This window comes from Nicotiana tabacum, chromosome 2 (assembly GCF_000715075.1).
Source record: "Nicotiana tabacum cultivar K326 chromosome 2, ASM71507v2, whole genome shotgun sequence".
Taxonomy (NCBI): Eukaryota; Viridiplantae; Streptophyta; class Magnoliopsida; order Solanales; family Solanaceae; genus Nicotiana; species Nicotiana tabacum.
The window spans coordinates 77396212-77422526 of record NC_134081.1 but is presented as its reverse complement, the minus strand read 5'-3'; the positions used below and the strand labels follow the sequence as shown (position 1 = coordinate 77422526).

Below are 26315 nucleotides of genomic sequence, written 5' to 3'. Positions count from 1 at the left end.
GGCCTTACTCCGTCTTTAACCTCTCTAGTCTCTCGGGCTCTCGGAAATCACAAAGATCAGCCCAAACAAAGAGAACATAGTGTATCAACAAATATCAAGAAAGACTGAGGTATGATACGCAAGTAAAATCATGATTGAGTACATAGAGAGCATATAGCTAACAAGTTATTCAACTTTACAGTTCCACGGGACGGACCAAGTCACAATCCTCTCGGTGCACGCCCACATGCCCGTCACCGAGCATGTGCGTCACCTCCAAAATAATTACATGACACAAAATTCCGAGGTTTCATACCCTCAGGACCATATTTAAAACTATTACTTACCTCAAAACATGAAATTCTTTACTCTGCTATGCCTTTGCCTCGCAAATCGGCCTCCGAATGCCTCGAATCTAGTCACAAACAATTCGTTTCAGTCAATAAAATTTATTGGAATTAATTTCATATGAAAATACAATTTTTCCATAAAAATTCGAATTTTAGCTCAAAAATCGCACGTCTCGAAACACAACAAAAGTTACAAAATCCGAAAGCCCAACCACGAGACTAACAATACCAATTTTACCAAAATCCAACCCCAACTCGACCTTCAAATCTTCAAATTAAATTGAGAGAGTTTTCCAAAATTTTCAACTTAATTCACCCATTAAATGATGGATTCAAAGTCATAATCATGGAAATTAATCCAAAAATGGATAAGAATCACTTACCCCAAACACCGACGCAAGAATCTCTTCAAAATCGCCTTTTATCGAGCTCCCAATTTGATTTTATGTTATGAACTCAAAATCCCGTTTTGGAACTTTTAATTCTGCCCAGAAATGCCTTCATCGCGTTCACGAAGCACAAAAATGTGCTGCCAAGCTTCCTTCTTCGCGTTCGCGACCTCTTCATCGCGTTCGCGATGCCTTCCTACCTCTGCCCTTGCGTTCGCGAGACACGAGCCGCGTTCGTGAAGGCTTAATGCCAGGCAGGCCCCAACACCCTTTCCTCTTCGCGTTCGCGTTCGCGTCAGCCCACTCACGTTCACGTAGGCTTCCTCAGTCTCTTCTTCGCATTTGCGTCTCCTTGCTCGCGTTCGCGATGGGTAAATCCCAGCAGCCCAAAATTCCTTCTTCGCGAACGCGGGAGACCCTTCACGTTCGCGAAGAACAATACCAGATATCAATTCCAGTAGTTGCAAAACAAGGAAAATGATCTGAAACCATCCTGGAACTCACCCGAGCCCTCCGGGACCTCAACCAAATATATCAACAAGTCCTAAAACATCATACGAACCTAGTCGAATCTTCAAATCACATCCAACAACACTAAAAACACGAATCACACATAGATTCAAGCCTAATGAACTTTGAAGCTTCTAATTTCTACAAACGACGCCGGACCCTATCAAATCACGTCCGGTTGACCTTCAATTTTGCACACAAGTCATAATTGACATAACAGAGGTATTTCAATTTTCAGAATCGGATTCCGGCCCCGATATCAAAAAGTCAACCCCCCGGTCAAACTTTTCAAAAATTCGACTTTCATCATTTTAAGCCTAATTTCACTAAGGACCTCCAAAAACTTTTTCGGACACGCTCGTAAGTCCAAAATTACCATACAGAGCTATTAGAATCATCAGAATTTAAATTCGAGGTCGTTTACACATAAGTCCACATCCGGTCAACTTTTTTAAACTTAAATTTCAATATGAAATTCATTCTTCCAAGCTAATTCTGAAATACCTTAAAACCAAAACCGACAATTCACACAAGTCATAATACCTCGTAGGAAGTTATTCAAGACTTTGAATAGTTGAAAGGAGCGTAAATGCTCAAAATAACCGGTCGGGTCATTACAATCTTCCTCATTTAAACATACGTTCGTCCTCGAACGTGCCAAGAGTTGTTCATAAGCTTGGAGAGAAAAAGAGTAGTAAAGGAAATACAAGTAGTAGTATTAGGGCCGAGGTTAAATGAATCATTCCACCTGGTAACAGCAAAAGTGGAGTTGGCAGGGGTCAAAGGGGAAAGCAAGGAGGAATTCCACTTTGGAAAGGAAAAGGGCAGTTCCGAACGAAGGGTCCAGTCTTAAGGGGAAAGCTCCGTTCTGGTTGTTATGACTGGCAAGAATCGGTAGGTTCTTTCAGTGCGCTTTGGTCCTTCTTACAGAGACTGTCCTTTGTATAAGTTATGATCTATCCAAGGAATGAGCTTCCCTAGAGTCAAATCCCGTGGACTTCGGCAACCAACCGGTGGAGCCGGCCTCCCCGCCAACTCAGTCTCTGTCTGATGGCCCATTACCTAAATCTCAATCTAGCTTCAAAGGATCACTGTTCCTCCTTACCATGCACATACCTGGGGGTGATCCCATGCCACTATAATCCATAGACCTGACAACACAACACAATTGAAGATCATTACGTTAACCTTAGTCCGTAAAACTTAGAACCCAAACTTCCAACATCCATAATTTCTTACAAGACCAGAGTCTCACATCTATACACCTTATAAGTTTGAGGAAAGTTGTATCAAGCCATAACCATAACCCCAGATATAATTACATAACATACTACACAACTCGCATACTCGCAGCACCATTCTCGATCACAGTAATTACTCCAAACCAACCAAGTACAAGTATTAAACCTCATATCCAGCCAAACCTCATTCCAAAACCTTCGTACACTGCCACCGATGAAAGAAACAATCAAAACTCATAATCACTCATCAGATCAACTAGCCATGGAGCTCTCTCGCCCCAATCAGAACCATAATCCTCTCCTAAGCCGACTTTCAATATTATCCTCCCGAATATACCATAATCAAGCCTGATAGTACCTATTCTAGGTCCAATAACCTTATATTATTAAACACAACTATACACAGACGCGCCACATCAATATAACTCAAGCCACAATTGCGCAATCCGTGTACACAAATATGGGAGATGTCTCAAGGAAGAGAACCGTATTGCAAGTTCAACAAGTACCACCACCACCACAATGTTACAACCAACTCCTCAAATTTCGTGAAGAGGATAACTGTAGGCGCATGCACAATTGTAGAGGAAGGAAATTAATAAATCAGATAAATTATCATGGAAATAGAATTCCCACACACGACACAAACAACTCACGTGCCAATAATATAAATCGCCTAGCATGGTCACAGGCCTCCAGTCCCAGCATATCATACATGAGCAATTAAACAAGTACACATGTATATGATAATGAAATAAGATTCTTATGCTCTTGTACTGGTATAAATAACACGCCATAGCGTAAGCATGTGCAAAGTATGCTATCACACTTCAAATCGGCAAGTTAACACGGAAATAGTAAGTACCCCGTTTATTCTGGGGAATTAGCCTCTTTGTTACCTCAAATGTAGCCCAGATAGTTCTCAACAAAGGTGCGAACACTAGAAACGTTATAACTTTATGCTTAACAGTCAAGTCTAGGCATATCATAGCCTAAGCATTCTTTCGAGTATGAATACTTGCCCCGATGCCCGCACACTGGCTCAAACCTCACATATATGCACACTTATAGCGCGTAGCTATCACAAATAATTAACGCAACTAGTACCTCCACTGAGTTAAAATAAAATACTCACCTCAAACAGGCCGCAACACGAAACAATATACTTCTGAGAACTCCAAGTCTCCAAATTCATCCAACACATGAATCACCGTAATTGATCCCAACTCCAGCACTAGAATGACTAACACATCTTCCATTCACGATCTTTCCATAAGGAATACTTTCATAATTCTTCCGTGCCACATAGCAATAATTTGAATATCAACAGTCTATCAACCAGGTGAGTACTGCAATACCGATGAACATCCGTAAGTCAAAACACAATGCGCCTTCTAAAATGCTCACCCTTCTCAGGAATTACCGAGCAGTTATAACATTCATCGAAATATCTGAAACTGACCATGTTGTCCAACATTCGTTACCTTCTCTTCAAGACTGAACTGTCACCTTGTACATGTAAATCCTAATCCCGCACAACACAACACATCTATTATGCCATCATGTGACAAGCACACGAATCCATTAACAACACTGAGTCACCAGCAAATTACATACCTTATTAGTTAGAAACCTCTTTCTTGCTTCTTTCCAGGAGGAAATCACAATACACAACACGTTCCATACATCGGTAGAAAATATCCGGTCAAACCATGATAGAAACCATCATGAACACTTTGAAATCCATATGCACATAAGCAAGCTATCAGAACTGAATTCATCTAACTCCACCAAGCCACACAAGTTGCCAAATCCGAGAGTATTGCCACAAAACACCCGTAAAGCCCCACATCATCATAAGAACCAAAAGAACATAGCATACCATTACCATATTGATCCAGCACGTTACCCATTTGTCCTATTTTCACCGAGTTTCTTCTGAATCACCCTCATGTTGATATTTATCCTTGTCAAAACACTATTATCCTTACCCAAAGCTCACTACAAGACATCCTAACATAAAACCACATCGCCCTAAGGCCCATAAGCCACTGTATTCTTCTTAAGCACCTTCATAAATACCCCAACCGTAACACTCACTCAGAAAATACCTTATGTAAATTTAAAATTGTTCCTCTTTTCTTTCTTATACTGAAATGTAGAATCCATAGTAAAACAGAATTATCGCACGTCCTGATACCATCCAATGTAAGTAACTGATTCTAGTGATATATAAATTTAAAAAAAAAATCAATTTCCACATATACATTTTGATTCCATTAGAACACTCTCGAGAGTCATCCACTCTGCTCAAATCTAATTTACTCCTCCCCAAATGGGCCTAAAGACATGTGCTCATTTAGCACAATCAACACTCAAATAAGTAACCTTGCCTTAACATGGCCAGTCAAATTCATACTTCGTGTGCACTATATCTTCCAAAATAACAACTTAATCATTCCATAATTTTCATATTTTCATAAAGTGCAATATAACCCGTATCCAGGAATTTACTTACCCGGGTCATCCTCAATCTCCACCTCTGTAAGTCATAACTAAACAACAAGTATGCCTCAGACCAAAATTAAAATTTAACACATAACCATGAAATCAAATTGTCAATAGCAGGCTTCCCCACTTAGGCTTAAGCTGCAATTATATAAAATTAGAACCCGCAAGTATTTCTCCTTCTCAATTACCAAGATCTTGCACCGTTAACCTGCCAAACTTCTCGAAGTCTTTTGTTAATATTTTCATGAACATTCTGAATCACCAGCCACAGTCACACACTCGACCTCTTACTGGGTAGCAAGTAATATTCCTCGCAGAAGCTTCATCAACATCACGCCACTGCTAACTGCTCACCAGAGATAACCCACCTGTGGAATTACTTACCAACATCTTCCAACGACGATGCACTGGGTTCAACGACTACGTGATCAATAAATTCTCCTGAGCTCATGCTCGCCCACCATTTGTATAAGTTTACACTTTCCCTATTGACATTAACTGAAAGTTCAACAATGCCTTCCGAACTCAAGTCATATTCAATCTTTCTTCTTACAGTAACCATCACTCCAAATAAAGTACGTAGGCCAAATCATATTCTATCACGATTCCAAACCATTCTACACTTTCTCAAGGCATGCGACTACCCTACCACAGAATCCATATGCTAATGTGCCACTGTTACTTCGGTTAAACAATCTCCTTTAAGAAATTTCTTAACCTCTACTTCTCCCACTTGACCTGCTAGTACTTCAACCACCGCGAAACACTTCCCGTCATGTCTTCCCTCATAATTTGTTGTCCAACTGTTGCATCAAATCAAAATGCATCTCTATAGCACCTGAACCAATAAATTGTTACCGACTCTAAGACTCTTCAAAGAACATCTTTCTCGAGCCATCAACATTAGAAATACCCATTCGATTCTGAACTGCTGCACACAGCTATCTCTGGCAACCACCCTTCATGCACCATTTTATAACACCCTGCCCCAAAGGCAAAATCCAAGAAGACCGTAACACCGGCGGACCATAATGCATTCAAAACAAAGACGGCGATACATCATCAAAATGAAAATTCGACCATGCTCGCAAATACCAAGTCTTGTTACTTTAACAACCAGATTGTCTTTCCTCCGCTGGAATTAATTGTTGAACCCCTTAATCATGCACTGAGAAATCCTCTCTTTGAGCCATTCACTGCCTCAACATATAACGAGCACCTTACCATTACACCAATATTGTGCGATAACAATGCAGAACCATCGTAGCAACCCGTGCACAGTCTCGCAATCATACTGAGCTGGAATAAAAAAACATCCAAATCATCTTAACACATCCCGCAGTTACATCATACTCATCACAAAGCCATTCCACCGCTCATCGAGCCACAAATTTCACTCGTAGGGACATTACTGGACATATGAGTCCAAATGTACAGGTTACAACTGAAGCTACCAAGCCAAAGCTGTAGTCTAAACCTAGCCTCAAGTCCTCCAGACTGGCCCATCACCAGAACAAGAAATACACATCTCCAACATCGTTCATGGAATCACAAATCGGCGATGCACAGCTGATACTGAGCACTCATGTGCGCATACGAATGCGTGGAAGGAGTTCAAAGAGTTATGTTTTAAGTTGAATCAATTCCGCACGATAGAATACAAGAAAGTGAAATTTTCCTAAGGGTTCGGTAGCCTTTCAAAGATAAGTACAGACGTCTCCATACCGATCCGCAAGACTCTACTAAACCTGCTCATAACTCGTAAGACCTATGTAACCTAGAGATCTGATACCAACTTGTCACGGCCCAAAATCTCAATCTGTCGTGATGGCACCTATCTCGATACTAGGAAAGTCGATAATCTCAACAAACTATAATTTCTCTTAAGTTTGAAAATGTAATATTTAAATACTATACAAAATCCCACAAATACTGATACGAACACTCCCCAAAACTTGGTGTCACTGAGTACATGAGCATCTAATATGAATACAAGTCTGGAAAAATACGGTTAATAATAGTCTGAGATCAAATACAGTAAACAAAGAGATATGGAAGGAGAGACAAGGTCTGCGAAATACGGCAGCTACCTCTAAATCTCCGAAAAATCAACTGTGCGAGATAATTAGCACCCGCTATGTCCAGAAATACTTGGATCTGCACATTAAGTGCATGGTGTAGTATGAGTACAACCAACTCAGCAAGTAACAATAATAAATAAAGAACCGAAGATAGTGACGAGCTACACAGTTATAGTTCACTTTCAGTAATTCCAGCAAAGAATAGACATGCTTTCAAATCCAGCAGTTTAAGTCAAATTAATTTTATACAGTTCAAGTTCATGTAATCCGGATATAAAATCTTTAAGAGAATTTCACAACAATGACAGATAGCAACTAACTGCAACAACAAATGAAAAGCAAGTACAACCTCTCAGGGAAACAGTCACTCAACTCATCAAAACAACTCAATCACTCGGCTCTCAGCCCTCAGCACTCACACTCAATAGGTACCCGCACTCACTGGGGTGTACAGACTCCGGAGGGGCTCCTACAACCAAGTGCCATAATCCGCACGGACAACTCACGTATTGCATGGACAACTCACATGCTATAATATCCTGCACAGATAACTCACGTGCTATAATAGCCTTACCTCACCGACAGGCCCTCGACCTTACTCAGTCCTCAACCTCTCTAGTCTCTCGGGCTCTCGAAAATCACAAAGATCAACCCAAACAAAGATAACATTATGTATCAACAAATATCAAGAAAGAATGAGGTATGATACGCAAGTAAAATCATGACTGGGTACAAGACAACAATTAGCAAATAATTCAACAAGCACGCGATCTCTGTGGGTCCCAACAATACCATCACATAGCCTAAGCATGATTTCTAACATGATTTACAGTCAAATTTCTTCAACACATAGAGAGCATATAGCTAACAAGTTATTTAACTTTACAGTTCCACGGGACGGACCAAGTCACAATCCCCTCGGTGCACGCCCACACGCCCGTTACCTAGCATGTGGGTCACCTAAAACATAATCACATGACACAAAATTTTGGGGTTTCATACCCTCAGGGCCATATTTAAAACTATTACTTACCTCAAAACGTAAAATTCTGTACTCTGCTATGCCTTTGCCTCGCAAATCGGCCTCCGAATGCCTCGAATCTAGTCACAAATAATTCGTTTCAGTCAATAAAATTTATTGGAATTAATTCCATATGAAAATACAAGTTTTCCAAAAAAAATCCATATTTTTCACACAAGTCACAATTGACATAACGGGGGTATTCCAATTTTCAGAATCGGATTCCGACCCCGATATCAAAAAGTCAACCCCCCGGTCAAACTTTCCAAAAATTCGACTTTCGCCATTTCAAGCCTAATTCTACTATAGACCTCCGAATATTTTTCCGGACACGCTTCAAAGTCCAAAATCACCATACGGAGCTATTGGAATCATCAGAATTTAAATCCGAGGTCGTTTACACATAAGTCCACATCCGGTCAACTTTTCTAACTTAAATTCCAACATGAAATTCATTCTTCCAAGCTAACTCCGAAAAACCTTAAAACCAAAATCGACAATTCTCACAAGTGATAATACCTCGTAGAAAGTTATTCAAGACTTCAAATAGTTGAAAGGAGTGTAAATGCTCAAAATGACCGATCGGGTAGTTATAGGTAGAAGTGAGGTGTGTCTTCCTACATGTCTTAACTGTCATAAACTTCAAGAATTTATTGACATTGCTTTTGCATATATTGAGAAAGTTCTGAATGAACTTCGAAAAATCCAAAGAGAAAAGAAGGAATGGGTTTTGAAGTTTGAATTATGTGAAATTGAGAGAGATATGCTTTAAGATAAAGTTAATGAACTTCAACTTCAACTGAATGGATTACGAAAATCCACTAGTCATAGCTCAGTTAGATCAAATCAGTTTGTTCCTCATAATCCTCCACCTAGAACTAGAAATCATTTTTCATGTACTCATTGTGGTAAAAATGGGCACATCTCTAACCATTGCATGTTTAGAATCAGAGGAGAAAAAGCCTCTGAAAACTCTAATAACCCCTCATGTTTCTATTGTAGAAAACTTGGTCATACCTCTAACCATTGCAGGTTCAAGAACAACAGGAGATGGATCTGGTGACCCAAGCCCTCTAGTTAAGCTAGTACTAACCATTCAGGACCCAAGCAAGCTTGGGTACCTAAAAACAAGTAATTTTTCTTTTTCTGCAGAAACAATTCAAGAAGAATAAAAAAGGAAAATGGTATCTTGATAGCGCATGTTCTAGAAATATGACTGGAGACAAACAACTGTTCAAGACGGTCACCAAATTAGAAGGAGGAACTGTCACGTTTGGAGATAAATCAAAAGGAAATGTAATTGGAGTTGGAAGAGTTCCTCTCAACTCAACATGTGACGTAGAAGAAGTATACCTAGTTGATGAACTTGGTTACAACCTTCTCGGTATCAGTCAACTATGTGACAATGACTATGAGGTTCGTTTTAAAAATTCATGATTGGTTTATTGAAGATGAATTAGGTAAAGTTATTCTTTCTAAAAATAGAGACATGAATGTCTATACTATCAGTAATATAGATAGTCTTGGTAATCAAATTTGTCTAGCTTCTATGAATGTTGATCCCTGGGTATGGCATAGAAAGCTTGGCCATGCTAGCATGTATACTATTCAAAAACCTTTTAAACGCGATCTTGTCATTGGTCTTCACAAACTAGATTTTTCAAAAGATCATATTTGTGATGTATGTCAATTAGGAAAGCAAACTCGTTCATCTTTCAAAATCAAAAACATTATATCTACTACTAAACCTCTTCAGCGTTTGCATATGGATTTGTTTGGTCCAACTAGAACTGCTAGTATTGGTGGTAGAAAATATGCTTTTGTTATCGCAGATGATTTTTCTCGTTTCACTTGGGTTATTTTCCTTGAATCATAAAGATGAAGCTCTAAGAAATTTTGAAGTCTTCTGTAAGAAGGTACAACGTGATAAAGGATACTACATCTCTACTATTATAAGTGACCATGGAGGAGATTTTGGGAGCAGAGCATTTGAAAACTTCTGCAATGATCAAGGAATCTCTCACAACTTCTCTTCGCCAAGATCACCTCAACAAAATGGAGTGGTAGAATGTAAAAACAGAAATTTGCAGAACATGGCAAGAACCATGATTGTGGAAAACTCTCTATCTCACCACTTCTGGGCAGAAGTTGTAAGCACAACATGTTATATTATCAACAAATGTCTAATTAGACCCATTCTTAAAAAGACTCCATGTGAGCTATGGAATGGTAAGAAACCCAACAATAGTTACTTCCACCTATTTGGATGCAAATGCTTCATTCACAATAATGGAAAATACAACTTAGGTAAGTTTGATCCTAAAAGTGACGAAGGTATTTTTCTTGGATATTCTCCCTCAAGTGGGGCATATAGAGTTTACAATAAAAGAACTTTATGCATTGAAAAATCCATTCATGTTATTTTTGTGGATACTAACCCTTCCTCAAGGAATGAAAAACTTTCTGAAGATGAGGAAATCTCTATTGTCCCAAATTCTATTGTTATAGGAAAAGGCAGTCACGATCAGTCGACCAATCAGTAGAATCAGTCAACTGAGGAGTATATTGAAATCTAGGATCCATCTTCTACTGAACAGTCAACCACTGTGGAAAAGAAGCCAATCACAAATATTCCAAATGAATGAAAAAGTGAACCTGGATATCCCTATAAGTTCATTATTGGAAATCCACATGAAGGTATCACTACTAGAAGATCTCAGAAGCTCAATTCTCACATGGCCTTAATATCATAACTTGAGCCAAAAAAGGTTGATGAAGCCCTTAAAGACGACTATTGGGTCAAAGTTATGAAAGATGAACTTGATCAATTCGAAAGAAATAAAGTGTGGGATTTGGTTCCAAAACCATCAAATGCTTCCATTGTAGGAACTAAATGTGTTTTCATAAACAAGTTGAATGAGTCTGGTCAAGTAGTTCGTAAAAAAGCAAGGCTAGTTGCTCAAGGTTACTCTCAGCAAGAGGGAACCGACTACGATAAAACATTTGCACCTGTAGCAAGATTAGAATCTATTCGAATACTACTTGTTTTTGCTGCTCATAAAGGATTCAAATTATTTCAAATAAATGTAAAAAGTGCCTTCCTGAATGGATACATCTCTGAAGAATTATATGTGAAACAACCTCCTGGCTTTGTAAGTGACAACTTCCCAAACTATGTATTCAAGTTGTCTAAAGCTCTATACGGACTCAAGCAAGCTCCTCGAGCCAGGTATGAAAGACTAAGTTCCTTCCTTCTAAATCAAGGTTTCAAACGAGGTAATATCGACACAGCCTTGTTCATTAAGCACTCAAATTCAGGTAATCTTATTAATGAAATTTATATTGACGATATTATTTTTGGAAGCCCTAACTCTGTCTTATGTAAAGAATCGCTCATATTATGAAAGGAGAATTCGAAATGAGCATGATGGGAGAGCTAACTTTCTTTCTTGGACTGCAAATCAAACAATCTCCCTAAGAAATTTTTCTTAGCCAAACCAAGTACACCAAGGAACTTATAAAGAAGTTTGGTATGGAGAATGCAAAGTCCATTGGGACTCTAATGAGTCCAACAACTACGCTTGATGAAGAAAACAATGGAAAAAGTGTTGATGAAATAATGTATAGAGGAATGATTGGATCTTTATTATATTTCACTGCTAGTCGACCAAATATAATATTCAGTGTATGTAAGTGTGCAAAATTTCAGTCGGCTCCAAAAGAATCCCATCTTACTGTAGTTAAACGCATTATTAGATATCTCCTTGGGACCACTGAATTAGGATTATGGTATGCTCATTCTAACAATTTTGTTTTAAAAGGCTTTTCATATGCAGATTTTGCAAGTGATAGGATTGACAGGAAAAGTATTAGTAGCGCATGCCAATTGTTGGGAAATGTTCTAATTTCCTAGCATAGCAAGAAATAAAATTGCGTTGCCTTGTCAACTACTGAAGCGAAATACTTAGCTGTTGGAAGTTGTTGTACACAAGTTCTTTGGATCATGCATCAACTTCTCGATTATGATTTATCCCTTACATGTTACCTCTACCCCCTATATTCTGTGATAATACAAGTGCTATATGTTTGTCAAAAAATTATGTGCATCATTCTAGGGTAAAATATATAGAAATTAAGCATCATTTTATTCGTGATCATGTTACAAAAGGTGATATCGTGTTAGAATTCATTAGTGCTGAGTCTCAATTTGCTGATATTTTTACAAAATCTCTTTTGGAAAAAAGATTTTGTCTACTACGTAAAAAGATTGGTATTACTTCTATTATGTAAAAAAATCTTTCGTATCTTTATAAAATACTTTACTTCCTTTCTTAGTTTGCTTAATTGATGAGTGTATTAAATTGATATGAGTATTATTATTACACTTCCATTGGTACCACCGAAGCAACTCCTCAGAAGTGTCACTTCCTTCTAAACCTGACATTTCCTCCTAAATAAGTACCCCCATCCTCTCATTCTCCATAACTTCTCACAAAATTTCTATACCATGGCAAAGAGAAACCTCTCATCTTCCACTGCCACAAGATGAAGCAGACGATTTCAGAAAACCCACAACCCTAAAGAAACCGTGGACCTTAAATCATCCCTCGATTCTGACTTCCACAAAACCGATAATGAAAGAAGTGACTCATCGGAGGATCTTCCTATTAGCCAGAAAAAGGTAGGAAAAAGGCCTATGGAGCAAACCCACCAAAAAGCCTGCATGCAAGAAAGGGAAAGTGGAAAGCACAGGTTTTGGGCCACAGGACAAACTGAACTTCTACGGACCAAGTGAAAAATCAAGGTTTGAGTCCTACAAGTCTAAATCTATGGATTATGGACGCTCTGTAAGTCTCTCTCTTATGAAAAATTTGCACTGTGATATGATTGATATTTTTGACTTTTAACATCTTTCTCCTATGTTTGATACTATTGGAAATTATGTGTATGGAGAGCATGTGTGGATGTTTTATGAAAATCAGTTTATTAATGACAAAGATGATTTAGAGTCAATGGTTTTAGGCACTCGGATTGTTCTTGATTCCTATCAATTTGAGAAAATATTTTCTGCTAAGTTTTATGGTTATGATGTTTTTGTGCAAAATTCAGGGCCTAAAGACTTTGAAGTTTCTTTAGAAGAGGCAAAATCTTTTGTCTGAAAACCCTCCTGACATTGGTCCTAAAAATCTCAAGTTTGAACACCGCGTTTTAGCCCACATGATAGCTTCTACTTTACTTCCTAGAACTGGGTCCCTCGGCACCTTGACTACTAGAGATATCTTTGTTCTTTACTGTCTTGTGAACAATAAAAGGCTTGACTGGTTTGTGTGGATTCGTTAGTATATGCTTGAAAGTATCAGGGATATATCCTCTTCTACTGTTTGTTTACCCCATGGTTTGCTCATCTCACATATTCTTGAAGTCATGAAGGTTGACTTGGCACATTTCTCGCCTAAGCACATTACTAGTACCTATGATAAGACAGCCTTTGCTCTGATGGGTTACACCCTAAGTGACGATAGTTGGGTCAAACGTGCCAAGGTTGAAAGTGCTCCAGTACAGGTCGAAGCACCTACTGAACCAATAGAGCCTCAGTTGACTGCCACTAACAATCTACAGTAGATTCAGCAAAGTCTAGATGGGGTAAAAATCCTGCTCACTGCAATGAAAGAACAGGTGGACAAGATCAGGGAAGTCAACAAAGAAATAATTACAGATATGGCTAAGCTCAAGATGGACATTGGATCTACGAGGAGGCAAGGAATCAGGGCATTCAACTCTATGACAAAAAAATGAACAAAATCACCAAAGAAGTTAAAACCTCCTATGACTCTTTCTCCACCAAAGTGATCAATACACTGAAGTGCGTTCTGGGGAAGAACTAAGACAGTGTGTATTTAAAATATTTTTTTGTCGTTGCTTGTTTTATTTTGTGAACTACTTTTGCGTTGGTCTGTAAGAACCATCAATATGTGCCTTTGATGAAGGCATAACCTCTGCTACCCTAACTACTTTATTTATTATCTATATTATTACGTTTGTTTTGTCTGCACTTGTTTTTTTCTTCTTTTTGATGATGTCAAAGTGGGACAAAATATGATTGAGTAAACCAGAGCAACAACTCATGGGGGCAGTGATGAGTAAACCAAAGAAACAACTCACGGGGAGCAGTCATCTTAAGTTATGAAAGGGAAGTATACTATATTTACTCTATTTAATTGTCAACATCAAAAAGGGGAGATTGTTACACCTAAATCTCAATGATGACAATAGTGCAAATCTAATTGTATTTATTTAATTGCAGAAAATTAGGAGGCAATACTACTTCAAAGGAAGTCCTTTTGGTAAGGACATCAGAAAAGAAACGAGATCAAAGGCAACAAGAACGATGCTAAATCAAAGGAAACCAAAGCCATCAAAAAGGAAACAAAATCAAGTCCAGACGTTAAATCAAAGGACGTCGAGGCTATCAAAAAGGAAACATATCAAGTGCAACCGCTAAAGGAAATTAGGCCCTACTTCAAGGACTGATTTAGAATTTGGAGTTACTAAAAATTGATCAATCAAATCAAACCACAAATCACTCCCTTGATTATGGATATGAGAGGGAAGGACATAAACGAATTCAGCCCATCTCTTGTGCAGGGTTCGGAGGTACCCCTTGGGTCAAATCTCTTATAATATTCTATGCCTCAATCAAAGGTCAATCTGCAACGGCTACTCAAAACTCTCATATAAGAAGACTAGTAAACTCAAGAAGACGATTACGCAATTACATCATTTGTTTCTAAACATTTCTAGTTTACAGTACAAACACTGTATTCTTGGGTCTAAAAGTGTCACAAAAGATAGGAAGAGTTAGAACACAAAACGAGAGTTGTGTCAACATTGGAAAGAATTACTGTCGATGTATATCGTTGGTGGTGAACGAACTAAAACCATCACTGCTGTAAACATTTATCAAAGATTTAAGAGAACTCTTGTGACCCAAGGGAACTGGATGTAGGTACCACACCGGTATTGAACCAGTATAAAAATTATTGTGTCTTCTTTATCCTTTTGCTCATCTAGTTTATCTTTACATAAATCAATCACTACACAAAGTCTAGTCGACTAAACTCACACTTAGTCAACTACGATTTTTAAATCGGTTACAATTCACCCCTTGTACTTTTATTTTTAGTGTGTATATGGAGAATAATTGGAGATGCTGATTCCTCCAAATGTATTTAATTTTAATTTTTTTTTTGGTTAGAAATTCCTTGTCTTGCTAGCAACGTGTCTTTAAAGAAAGCTACGACAAAAGTCGGCGTTTCTAGGAATAATGCTTTTCTTGTAAGTTTCGTAGCCTGTAAGCGTGCTTTTCCCAAATACAGTCCCACAATTGGCCCTCCCCTTTTCTCTGTCATTATTAGACTGTTTATAGGTAGGAATGGTATATAAATGTTCTCGTAATAAAAAAAGGTGACAATACCGCCTAAACTATGGTTTGTTTAGTATAAATATAACTTCTCGTACCTACTCAAAGTCTTAATTAATATCGTTTCATTTCCATTTATGCAAAATAACTTTCCTCACTAAGCCAGAAGTCCACCGGTTTTAAATAAATCGTTCTTTTTCCTAGATTGTTGCAAATGATAAATTCGTTCCATTTATGTATATTTACTATTGGATATCTAGATAAATATGTATGACTTTGAGTCTAAAGCCAAAAATCATGTATGGTTTTGGGCTTTTCCTCAAATTTAGCTCTTAAAAGAGTAGTATACCTGAGGCATTTTAATATTGAGATCTTCAGAGAGTTGGTCAATAGAAGTGTTTGCATCAACATCGTATATTCCCTCAGCCCGCATGACAATATAGCCAGTTTTTTCTGGATTTCCTCCTGTCACGCAACAAGAAAACATAATACATAAACAGATAACTTCCACTGTACTAATGAATTATGATACTCTAGAATACAGAGATCACTTCACCTACCATAACAACACCTAAATATCATCGCTAGTACAACGTAGGGGTTACAAACCATTTAATCTTCAAACATATTTATTGTTTGGAAATATTTAAAAGAGTTGCAGTAATCTTCAAACATATTTATTGTTTGGTAAAGAAGGTGTTGTCTATGATCTTGACCAGAATGAAGTTCCTCCAGAAATTATGTTTGAAAACTTAGCTGTATATTTGGCTGTTACACGATGCTTCTTAAGGTCCTATCCACGGTTGGGGATGATTAACTTTGCTAAGACGTTTACAGTTATTGTTGTTAAAATCCATGTAGAATGTTTATCAACTTTACTTTGGGTTGCGTCCGTGACAATCATTGATGTAGTATTGATATTGCTCTACTCGAACCCTGATCACAAGGTTCTTATTAAGGATAGGGCAGAGGTGGATCTAGGATTTGAAGGTGACTGGTGCCATAATTTTCTTTAATGTATACCTTGTAATGACTAATACGAAATTTGTTAGGAATATTTATTCTGTTTCTTTGAGTTTATTCGGATCAACCTAATAGGTATTTTTTATTTGAAAATTAAAAAATTACATCTTAAATATCAAAAAACAAACGTAATTAGCATTTTAAATAAGCAATAACACTTTTGTTATAACAACAAAAGTTAAATCAATACGTTCACTAGAAACTTACATCTTTTTCTGTATAGTAAAAATATAGCATCTTCAATAAGGGAATTACATCAACCAGAATAAGAAAATTAAAAAAAATATCTTCAATAGATAAATTATACCCCATAAGTATAAAATTAAATAAATCACAAGTTCCCAAAAATCAAAATCATAAATCTCATGTTTTTTAAACAATGCTTACGAAATTTTCATCATAATTTAATAAAAGAGGTTTAAATAATATTTAATAACTATTATAATAAAAAATATATGATATAATTAAAAAAAGTTGAAATATTTTTTATCTCAATCCAAAATTCCCATTAAGACCCAAGTTTTTTCGGATTTGAAAGAAGAAAAATCATAAATTTAAGATTAAGAGGAATGTTTGCTTTATATAGTTTTAAAGTTTTGGAGTTTTTTTAGTGTTCTTGCTAGAGACCACATATAAAATAATAGAATAGAGAAAAAAAATATAAAAAATAAAAATACGACAAATAAAAAATTGGGAGGCATCCAAAAAGGGAAATGACTGGGATAAAAAGAAATGAGAAGCCCAAAGAAAAGGGGAAGTCAAACAAAGTTCAAGATAAATTCCAACTTGAATTTACACACGAGAAAAGCTTTCAAAAAAGTCTATTAGTCATGGCACATTTATCTAATTTACGACTGCGGGTGGCAGGATCGGATATTTAACCTAATTTAAGAAATTTGAACATAGGTATACCCCTCTCTGAAGTGGTGGATTCGTCCGTCGATGGGGGTATATTGTTACAAATATAGCCACGATGTGGGACTCATTTGGGATTCTGTCAAATTACATTTGGGACCCTAGTTGAAAGTAGTACTATATATAGTAGAGGACATATTCTATTAGGGCTATGCTAGGAAGTTGGTTTATTTTATTTGCCTTAGTTTGTTAGATATCGAACCTCCCTCCTTTTTTCCCTTTTTATTTTCTTCTTCCCTAAGAAGTTTTGGTTTCTAGTTTTGGAATATTTGTAATGTCCGTAGATGAACTCTTATATTTATGTGTGTGATTCCTATTATCCACTTCAATATAGCATGGATTCACTACACCCAACCTACATATGTTATTTTTAAATATAAATGTTACATGTAACCAAACCCACAATGCATAAGGCAATAAGGAAGAACAAATACCTAAATGCGAACAATGATTGAACAATATGGAAATCTCAGTAATATAACAGTAAAGCTAAGAGGAAATATAAGAGAAACAGGATACCAGAGAACACTCAACAGTGCTAGCCTCTACCTAGTTTTGCCTATCCTTATCCGATATGTAGTATTTATTATTCGCCTCACCTAATTCATGCCTCACATGCTCCTACTCCTATTTTTATGTGGAGTACATAATTTGCTAATTAAATTTTCATCCATGTCCTTCAAGAGGCTATTTAGCACATGTTCATAACATCACATGCTTAATTTAGAAGAAGTTGTCTGCTAATCGGTCTATGATGATAAGACGCAAAACGAGAGAACTTTTAGAAACAAAGCTTTAGGTGTGATTACAAGAGAGCGCGTGCTTTAGTTAATGCAACTAATTTTTCGTGTAAATAAAGCTCTAGTCCGTACGTTAGCAAAGCTAACTTGTATTCTATTATCGATAAGCTAATTAATCGTGGTTTAAAGAGAGTTCAAATGTATTCTCTTACATTAATATTTGTGATGCTGTTGTCGTTGCTTTGACGCAATTAATTAAGGGGGAGTTTGCTGAGTATATATGATTTTTTACGAGCTGTTTTGGGAGTGCAGCACTATATATTTCCCTTGATATACGAGTTGGTGGACTAGGTTTGTTGAAATAACCGTCACTCTGACTATAGGTCCACGTATGATAAAAGGTTTGCTACTTGGGGTATGACTAAATTAATGACTATGACATGCACGCATGGTCTAGTATATACTGTATATAATATATACATCAGTCTACGTTACTTTAACTTATATTGAATCAACAAGTACTACCTTTCAGGCAAGGAAATTAAATTCAGTTAAAATTCAACACTACTCTGCGCGTTCTTTATACTTAGCACTCTATTGACCAAAGTTCTACTCCTTCGGGTAAGGGTAAGGTCTGCGTACATATTACCCTCTCCAGACCCCATTAGTGAGATTTTACTGGATTGTTATTGTTGTTGTTGTTCTATTGACCAAAGTCTCGAACTCAATAAACAGAAGTTATAAAGAAAAAAGAAACAAAATCAACAAATTAAGTTGATCAGGTGTTTAAACATGTACAAGACGATAATTTCATGCAGGTCTGGACGGCTGGCCTGTGTTTTAATTTTGTAACTTAATTAATCCCATGGAATTCAACTTGAAAACTCTTTGTCACTATTATGTGTAGCTTCCGGGAAATTATCCATGGATTTAAGAATTGGAAAGTTAATCAGCATTTGACGGGATTTTCCACATCTTTTGGCCCTACGTCTTGGAATTTTTTTTCAATGAATATCTTATAGTGTAAACCAACCCGTACACTTTCCTTTGAAAAATATGAAAATATGAAAATATGTTGTTGTCTATTGTATGAAGAGAGGACCATTTGGATTTGAACAGTCGAGATTGCCCAAGGACCACCATTCTACTTTTGTCAAAACAATTCTAGAAGAGTTATGCATGGAAGATATAGTATTGAACAAATTGGAAAAGAGCTTATTAATAGTCTATTTGGTCAAACTTGCGAAAAATATTCTTTTTTTTTTTTCCAAAACACTTTTTTTTGCCAAACTTGAGGTATTTGACCAAGCTTTTTTGGGGAAAAAAGTGTTTTGGGGAAGAAGCAGAAAAAAGTCGCTTTTTACCAAAAGCAGAAAAACAGTTGACTTTTCTTCTTACCAAAAATACCCTTAACAAAATATAGTATATAACAAAATAACTGTTAAATCTAATACTTAGGATATTAATATATAAAATATTTCTTGTTATTTTTAGGATAGCTTTCTAATATATAGTGACTTTAGGGGTGAATATTTTTATATTTGTTGGATGATTTTTAATATATTTAACTTATATTAAAAGAATTAAGTACTTTTAAATTTTATTTTCATATTTTACTTAAATAAAATGAAAAGATTTAATTATTGCATGTAATAACAAATTTTTAAGATTATTTATTTACTTATAATATTAACTATTAAGTAAATTTATTCATGTCCTTATTGATAATTTGATACTTAAAAGTATTTTTTGAAAAACTTGGCCAAACACAAATTATTGCTCAAAAGTATTTTTCAGAGTGATTAGCCAAACACAAACTGCTACTCTTCAAAAATATTTTTTTTAAAAATACTTTTGAAAAAAAATATTTCTCAAAATAAACTGATTTCTTTAGCTTGGCCAAACAGACTATAAATGTCGGTATCACCGGCCACCCTATGCTTCTATCGCTATCAATGCGTTTCCATATCCGTTGTCCTTTCAAATCCTTTCCATTTCCCTCAATTATGTTTGTGCATAATATGGTAAATTACTTTATACATCTATTTCTTATTAACTTAAAACTTCTTCTGAACACATAAATTTCTCAAAACAAAACAATAAATAAAAGGCAAGACATACATATGAATAAATAAATTATTAAATTGTTTTAGAAACTCTACGATAGTTGTATTATCCTGCTTAGTAAATAATTTGGTTACATGTATATTATTTAGAAAAATAGTTTCGTCAATGACAGAACCAATTATCAAACCCAAATTTACACATTTATTCTTTTTATCTATCCTTCTCTTCCCTTCATTCCTGCTTTCCCCTTTATTTTTCTTCTATCCTTATAGTTGCCTATTTTTGCCTACTCTATTTATTAGTTGCTTCGGAATGGTATCCTATCGCAGTTGAAAAAGAGTTTTACTTTTAATTAATAATTGCAATTTCCAAAGTCATTGAAGGACCCGTTTTTTGATAAAGTAGAATTACAAATCTTGCTCAAACATTGTTAAATTGTATTTGAAAATTAAAACAAAAACGTAAAGAAGGATTCAATTTTACCTATTGTGAGTAGTACTTGTTGCCTGAACATTTTTTAGTTGTTATTGCTTTTATCATTACTTTCTTCTCGTGCAAACGAATTACTATCAAGTTCCGTAGGAGTATTATTATTGTCTTATTGAATGTTTCATATCTGCAGATTCCAAGTCTAAACTTTTCACCATTTTTGCGACTGATCAGAATATAGATAAGCAGGGGCGGAACCGAGAATAGACGGTACGGGTTCGTCGAATCCAGTAATTTTGGTCCAAACCATTTATTTATCTTATGAAATTTATTAATATATACAAATTAGTAATTTAGAATTCAATAACTTAAAAAGTTTAGAATCTCGAACCCATAAATTTCAAATTCTGATTTCGTAAATAAGTTGACAATTCTTTCAAACTCATGTGTATTTCGATATATTATCACTACCAACCTCCTTAGAACATCTCTAAGAGATTGGAATAAGATATCTCAACTTCTTCGACTTCACTTTTCGGTCCCCTCGGACTTCCTCCATGAAAGTAGAGCTTTTTCAACCTTGTTTTTCATATAGCGCTAAACGCTCTTGAAATTTTCTTACACCCTGAATTTCAGGCAATATTAACTACATATTAATAAATATTCATTATAAGGAAGCGAAAAATATTTAATAGAGCGTTTTTGAATTCTTAAACATAATTGGTGAAAAGAATGGAGGAAGAAAGCCTGATATATTCAACCGTGAATTTTGTTCATACCTGGATATAGTCATTGCAGTCAAAATCCTGAGGAAACAAACACATCCATATTATTACATCTCACTGATCAACATAGTGAAATAGAAAACTTTTGTTTATAAATTGAATAAACTACATACCATTACATATTAAATTAATTACCAATCAAAACTATTATATATTTATTAAAATTGAACAACGGCACTTGAAAAAGCTTGTCACTATCGATAAAAGAACTGCTAACTTTTAAATATTTAATACAATCAAACAACACGTACATAGCATTGGTGGCTTGGTATTTCAAAGAAGACTATCGTAGAACTTAGCAAAAAATATGATGATTGTCAGTTGCCAAGCATTTCCTAACCGTTGAATGGCGTCCTCTTAAATTATATGGAGTAATATTTGCATGCACCGTTATAATAACCGTTGCATTTCTTCGTTATGGAAGTAGAAAACAGATATTGAACACGCAAAATGAAGGGAAAAAAAGAAAAAATGAGAAAAAAGATAAATAGCTTTTTGATTATATAGAGGTGTCACATCACTTTTTTATTGCTCTGCTTTATATTAATATATAGATATAGATTTTTTTTTGTAGAAATTTCTAGTCTTGCTAGCAACGTGTCTTTACTGAAAGCTAAGAGAAAGTCGGCGTTTCTAGGAATGATGTTTTTCCTTGTAAGTTTCTTAGCTTGCAAGCGCGCTTTACCCAAATACAGTCCTCCAATTGGCTCTCCCCTTTTCTCTGCCATTAGTAGACTGTTTATAGGTAGGAATAGTATATAAATGTGCTGGTAATAAAAAAAGTGCCAATACCACCTAAACTATGGTTTGTTTAGTATAAATATAACTTCTCGTACCTACTCTCAGTCTCAATTAATATCGTCTCATTTCCATTTATGAAAAGTAACTTTCCTCCCTAAGCCAGAAGTCTTCATTGGTTTTAAATAAATCGTTCTTTTTCCTATCTGATACACCACGAATCGATCTTTCAATAAGACAAAACTCCATTTTTAATTTATCTTCCTAAAATCCTCCCTGCTTCCACTTAGTCCAGACTAGATTGTTGCAAATGATAAACTCCGAGTCCTCCTGTCTTTCAACTCCCATTGACGATGAGAACGTCTCTAACTTCTCCATTAGTGTAAAGCAATTAGCACATATCGTCGAGAACAACTCTAATAATAAGGGCTTTATGTGTCAAAGTACTTCTGTTATTCAACACCTATTTCATGCACTGGAAACAAATACTGATTCCGGCATATCAGGAGATTCAAACGATCTCTATCGTCGCCGCAAAGCCTTTGGTTCCAATACAAACTCAGAAGGCCGATCACCTTCTTTCATCACCAAAGGTTTCCATCAACTGATACTTGAGGCATTCAAAGACACTACCGTTATTCTTCTTCTTTGTTGCGCCGCACTTTCTCTTGTGATAGGGATTAAGATGAATGGTCTCCAAGAAGGATTATTTGATGTTTTATTAATCTTTCTGCCAATAATGATTGTTGTTAATTTTGGCGTTACCTATAGATTTTTCAAGGCCATATGGATGAAGAAGAAAATGGCGAAGCAGAAAAAGGTAGTCCGGGTTCTTAGACACCACCAGATTTTACAAATTCCAGTTTCTGAAGTGGTGGTTGGTGATATTTTGTTCTTGGAAACAGGCGATGAGGTCCCGGCTGATGGGATTCTCATTCATGGCAACTCATTCAAGCTCGATGATGGTTTAATCGATGAACACTTTTCAGAACACCCCTCGTTGTTTACTGGTACAAACTTAGTGGAAGGCAACTGCCAGTTTCTCGTGACTGCAGTTGGCAAAAACACTGAAAGATGCAAGTTGATGGAACTGGTGGCAAGTTCCCAACATGATGATATGTCAAAGCTTCATCGATCAATTGATGAGATGAGCTCAGTCTTGGAGAAACTATGGTTGAGTCTCTCTTTGATCATTCTTGTCGTGCAAGTTTTCCGATGTTTCTTGTGGAAATCATGGTGTTGTGATAAGGATCGCAATCCAGATCCTAAGGGTATGAAGAACACAGTGGAGGAAATAATGAACGAGGCCACAAAATACATGAGGAGGAAGCGAGGTGGCACCAATAAGGTTAATGGTTTGGTGGCTATGCTTTGCATATTGTTATTTTCATTAAAAGATGGATTATCTTTAGGCATTTTCATTATTCTTCTATATGCATCGAAGGAGATGAAAAAGGCTCATCAAACCATAGTTCATAAGCTTCCGACGGACGCTAATGTAGCCCTTGTTACCACCCTCTGCCTCGGCAAAACACTTGACTTGGTTGTGAAGCATAAAATGATGGCGGATTTATGGATTGGTTTCGAGAAAATTTTGAACCTTCCTGCAGATAGTGGCGGAGCTGAAGGTAAGTAGATAGTTCAGTTGAATTCCCATCATCTAGAAGTTACTATGTGCAAGTATATAGGGTAAAAACTTTTCTATTTTATGTATATAAACTGTTGATGAATTCCCTTTATAAAGGAAGTTTCTAGCTAGGTAGAGAATTTTTGAATACCCTTATTAAGATTCTTGGCTCCACCACTGCATGCAGATTCTGTTGAGGAAGTCCTGAATGCCTTACTCGAAGGAATTTGCATGAATATAACTGGTGGTGTCAATGATGATTCTCTTCTTATTTGGGCTGAGAAAGTGCTTGGCGGTGATATTGATGAATTGCACGGAAGTTGTACAATCCTAAGCCGTTATAATTTGTATCCTAGCAAAGGACTATGCGGGTTGCTAATAAAGAGAAACAAAGAAGGTGAAGAATTTATGCATGTGCATTGGAAAGGAGAACCAAAGCTGGTTCTATCTATGTGTTCTCACTATTATGACATTAACGGCACCATGCAAACCCTAGATGAGGAAAAAAGAAAGCTGTTCAATGGAATAATCGATAGAATAGTATCCGACGGTGTGTACTGCTTTGGTTTTGCTTATAAACAAGTAAAACCAAAAGAAGAAAGCCCCGTTGATACCGAAAAAGAAGGTGAATTATTCTTCTTTGAGCTCGCGAAAGATGGCTTGAGCTTTTAAGGCATTGTAGTACTAAAGAATCCATATCCACCCGAGTTGAGGCAAACGATTCAAATGTGTCGAGAATCAGGAGTTGAGATCAAATTAATGGTGGATGAAGACTTGCATACTGCAAGATTGATGGCTCTTAATTCTGGAATTCTAAGAATTGAGGAAGACTTACAAGGAGCCATAATTGAAGCTGCTGAATTTAGAAGCAGCCTCAAGGAAGCCCAAATAAGTATGTCTCACAAAATCAAAGTATTGGCTAATAGCACTCCTGCTGATAAACTCCTCTTGGTACATTGCTTAAGAGCTAATAATTGCGGGCTCGTGGCAGCAACTTGTACATGCATTAGAGACTTGCCATCTCTCAAAGAAGCCGACGTTGGGATTTTTATTGGTGAAAACTGTGCGGACTTAGCTAAGGAAGATGCTGATATTACTGTGGTGGACTCAAATTTTGGTATGATCCCAGCCATATTAATCTTGGGCAGGTATGTTTGCACAAACATTGACAAGTTCATACAGTTGCAATTGATACTCAATATTTCTGCATTCACTTCAAGTTTTATTCTCATAATTTTCAATCCCGCGAGTGAAGAACAATTGACACCATTTCAGTTGTTGTGGGTAAATCTAATAATGGAAGTTCTTGGTGCCTTGTTTTTGGCAATCATAACATCAGCCGTAAAGCCTGAGTCTTTGGAATTTCATCAAGTCATGATGAACTGTTCTAAGCCGACGACTAATTATGGTACGGGTGCACCTATTATAACCAAGAATATGTTAATGAACATAGCTGTTCAATCTATGTTTCAAGTTACACTTCTGTTGATACTTAGCATGAAGGGAAGGGTGATTTTTCGCCTCGATGAGACATTGTTGAGAACCATGATCTTCAATTCTTACGTACTATGCCAAGTTTTTGTGTTGATCATCAGTGCCATTGAGATCACAAAGACAAGTATCTTCAAAGGGAATATCAGAAGAAATCAGTGGAGAAAATGTTTTTTTGTAGCTGGTGTAGTAATTGTAGGAATTACTGTTGCTTTGCAAGTTATACTGATCCAGATCATGTCAAAGATTGCTCACTGGAAAAAGTTAGGAATGAAACAGTGGTCCATCTCTATAGGAACTGCAGCTCTATCTTTGCCCATACACTATGCTGCAAAATTGCTTTCAAATTCCTTCCAAAGTTTCTTGATTATGTGTGTAAGAATGTAATTATGTATTTACTTCAAAAACATTATGTACAGAAATTTGTAAATACTTATATTACTATCCATTATTCATGATTTATGCTACAATGGAAAGATCAGTTCTGTATTTATTTCCACAAATATTCTTGCTAAGTATAAATGATAAGTAATAAATTGAAGATACTTGGCTAAAAGAATCTTTGAACAACCTAAGGGTCGCAATCATCTCAATATCATGGCTCATCAAGTAATCAAAAGGTGAATCTTTGAACTTCCTAAGGTCGCAATCATGGGCTATATATATGTGTGTGTGTTTGTGTGTATCCTAACTAATTTCCAGGTAAGTTCTCCATTGACTTTGGAAGTGTTAAAGTATAGTATCGACCTTTTATTTTATAACAAAGAGAAAAAAGAAGAATTAGAGGTAGAAAAATTAAGTAACAACAATGGTTATCAAAAAATAATAGCAGATATTTCTGTTTCCTTTTCCTTCTTTTGTCATTCTTTCGGGTATTCTACTTGGAGCAAGTAAAAAGGAAGTTGGGAAAGATTGTCCGCTTAACAGATTTTTGATTATTCTAATGGCAGCAGCTAGCAAGTAAAAGGAAAGTAGGACAAATTGGATGCTTAACATAT

The 26315-nt window shown here is 36.3% G+C and overlaps 3 protein-coding genes across 3 annotated transcripts in view; all 3 read left to right on the top strand.

Moving 5' to 3' along the window:
* LOC142166947 (uncharacterized) overlaps nt 1-13704 on the top strand; it is a 37127-nt gene extending 23423 nt beyond the window's left edge. The window contains exons 3-7 of the mRNA XM_075226875.1: nt 9115-9141; nt 9235-9498; nt 9915-10232; nt 10851-11234; nt 13423-13704. Of these exons, the coding sequence (XP_075082976.1) occupies nt 9115-9141; nt 9235-9498; nt 9915-10232; nt 10851-11234; nt 13423-13704 (1275 nt within the window). The remainder of the gene's footprint in view (nt 1-9114; nt 9142-9234; nt 9499-9914; nt 10233-10850; nt 11235-13422) is intronic.
* Nucleotides 13705-22509: 8805 nt separating this feature from the next.
* Nucleotides 22510-24498, top strand: LOC107783436 (putative calcium-transporting ATPase 13, plasma membrane-type). Its single transcript, XM_016604404.1, has 2 exons — nt 22510-23827; nt 24014-24498. Exons 1-2 carry the CDS (start codon nt 22510-22512, stop codon nt 24496-24498), a joined length of 1803 nt encoding a protein of 600 aa, XP_016459890.1.
* Nucleotides 24499-24585: 87 nt separating this feature from the next.
* Nucleotides 24586-25704, top strand: LOC107783435 (calcium-transporting ATPase 12, plasma membrane-type-like). The gene has a single exon (XM_016604403.2). The coding sequence runs from the start codon at nt 24586-24588 to the stop codon at nt 25702-25704; it is 1119 nt and encodes a 372-aa protein (XP_016459889.2).
* Nucleotides 25705-26315: the final 611 nt, after the last annotated feature.

What these genes read in the sequence shown, in the direction of transcription:
- LOC107783436 (XM_016604404.1), top strand. Translation starts at nt 22,510, where the DNA reads ATGATAAACTCCGAGTCCTCCTGTCTTTCAACTCCCATTGACGATGAG. An exon ending in AGATAGTGGCGGAGCTGAAG is followed by an intron (nt 23,828 to 24,013) that starts GTAAGTAGATAG and finishes CACTGCATGCAG; the next exon opens with ATTCTGTTGAGGAAGTCCTG.
- LOC107783435 (XM_016604403.2), top strand. Translation starts at nt 24,586, where the DNA reads ATGGTGGATGAAGACTTGCATACTGCAAGATTGATGGCTCTTAATTCT.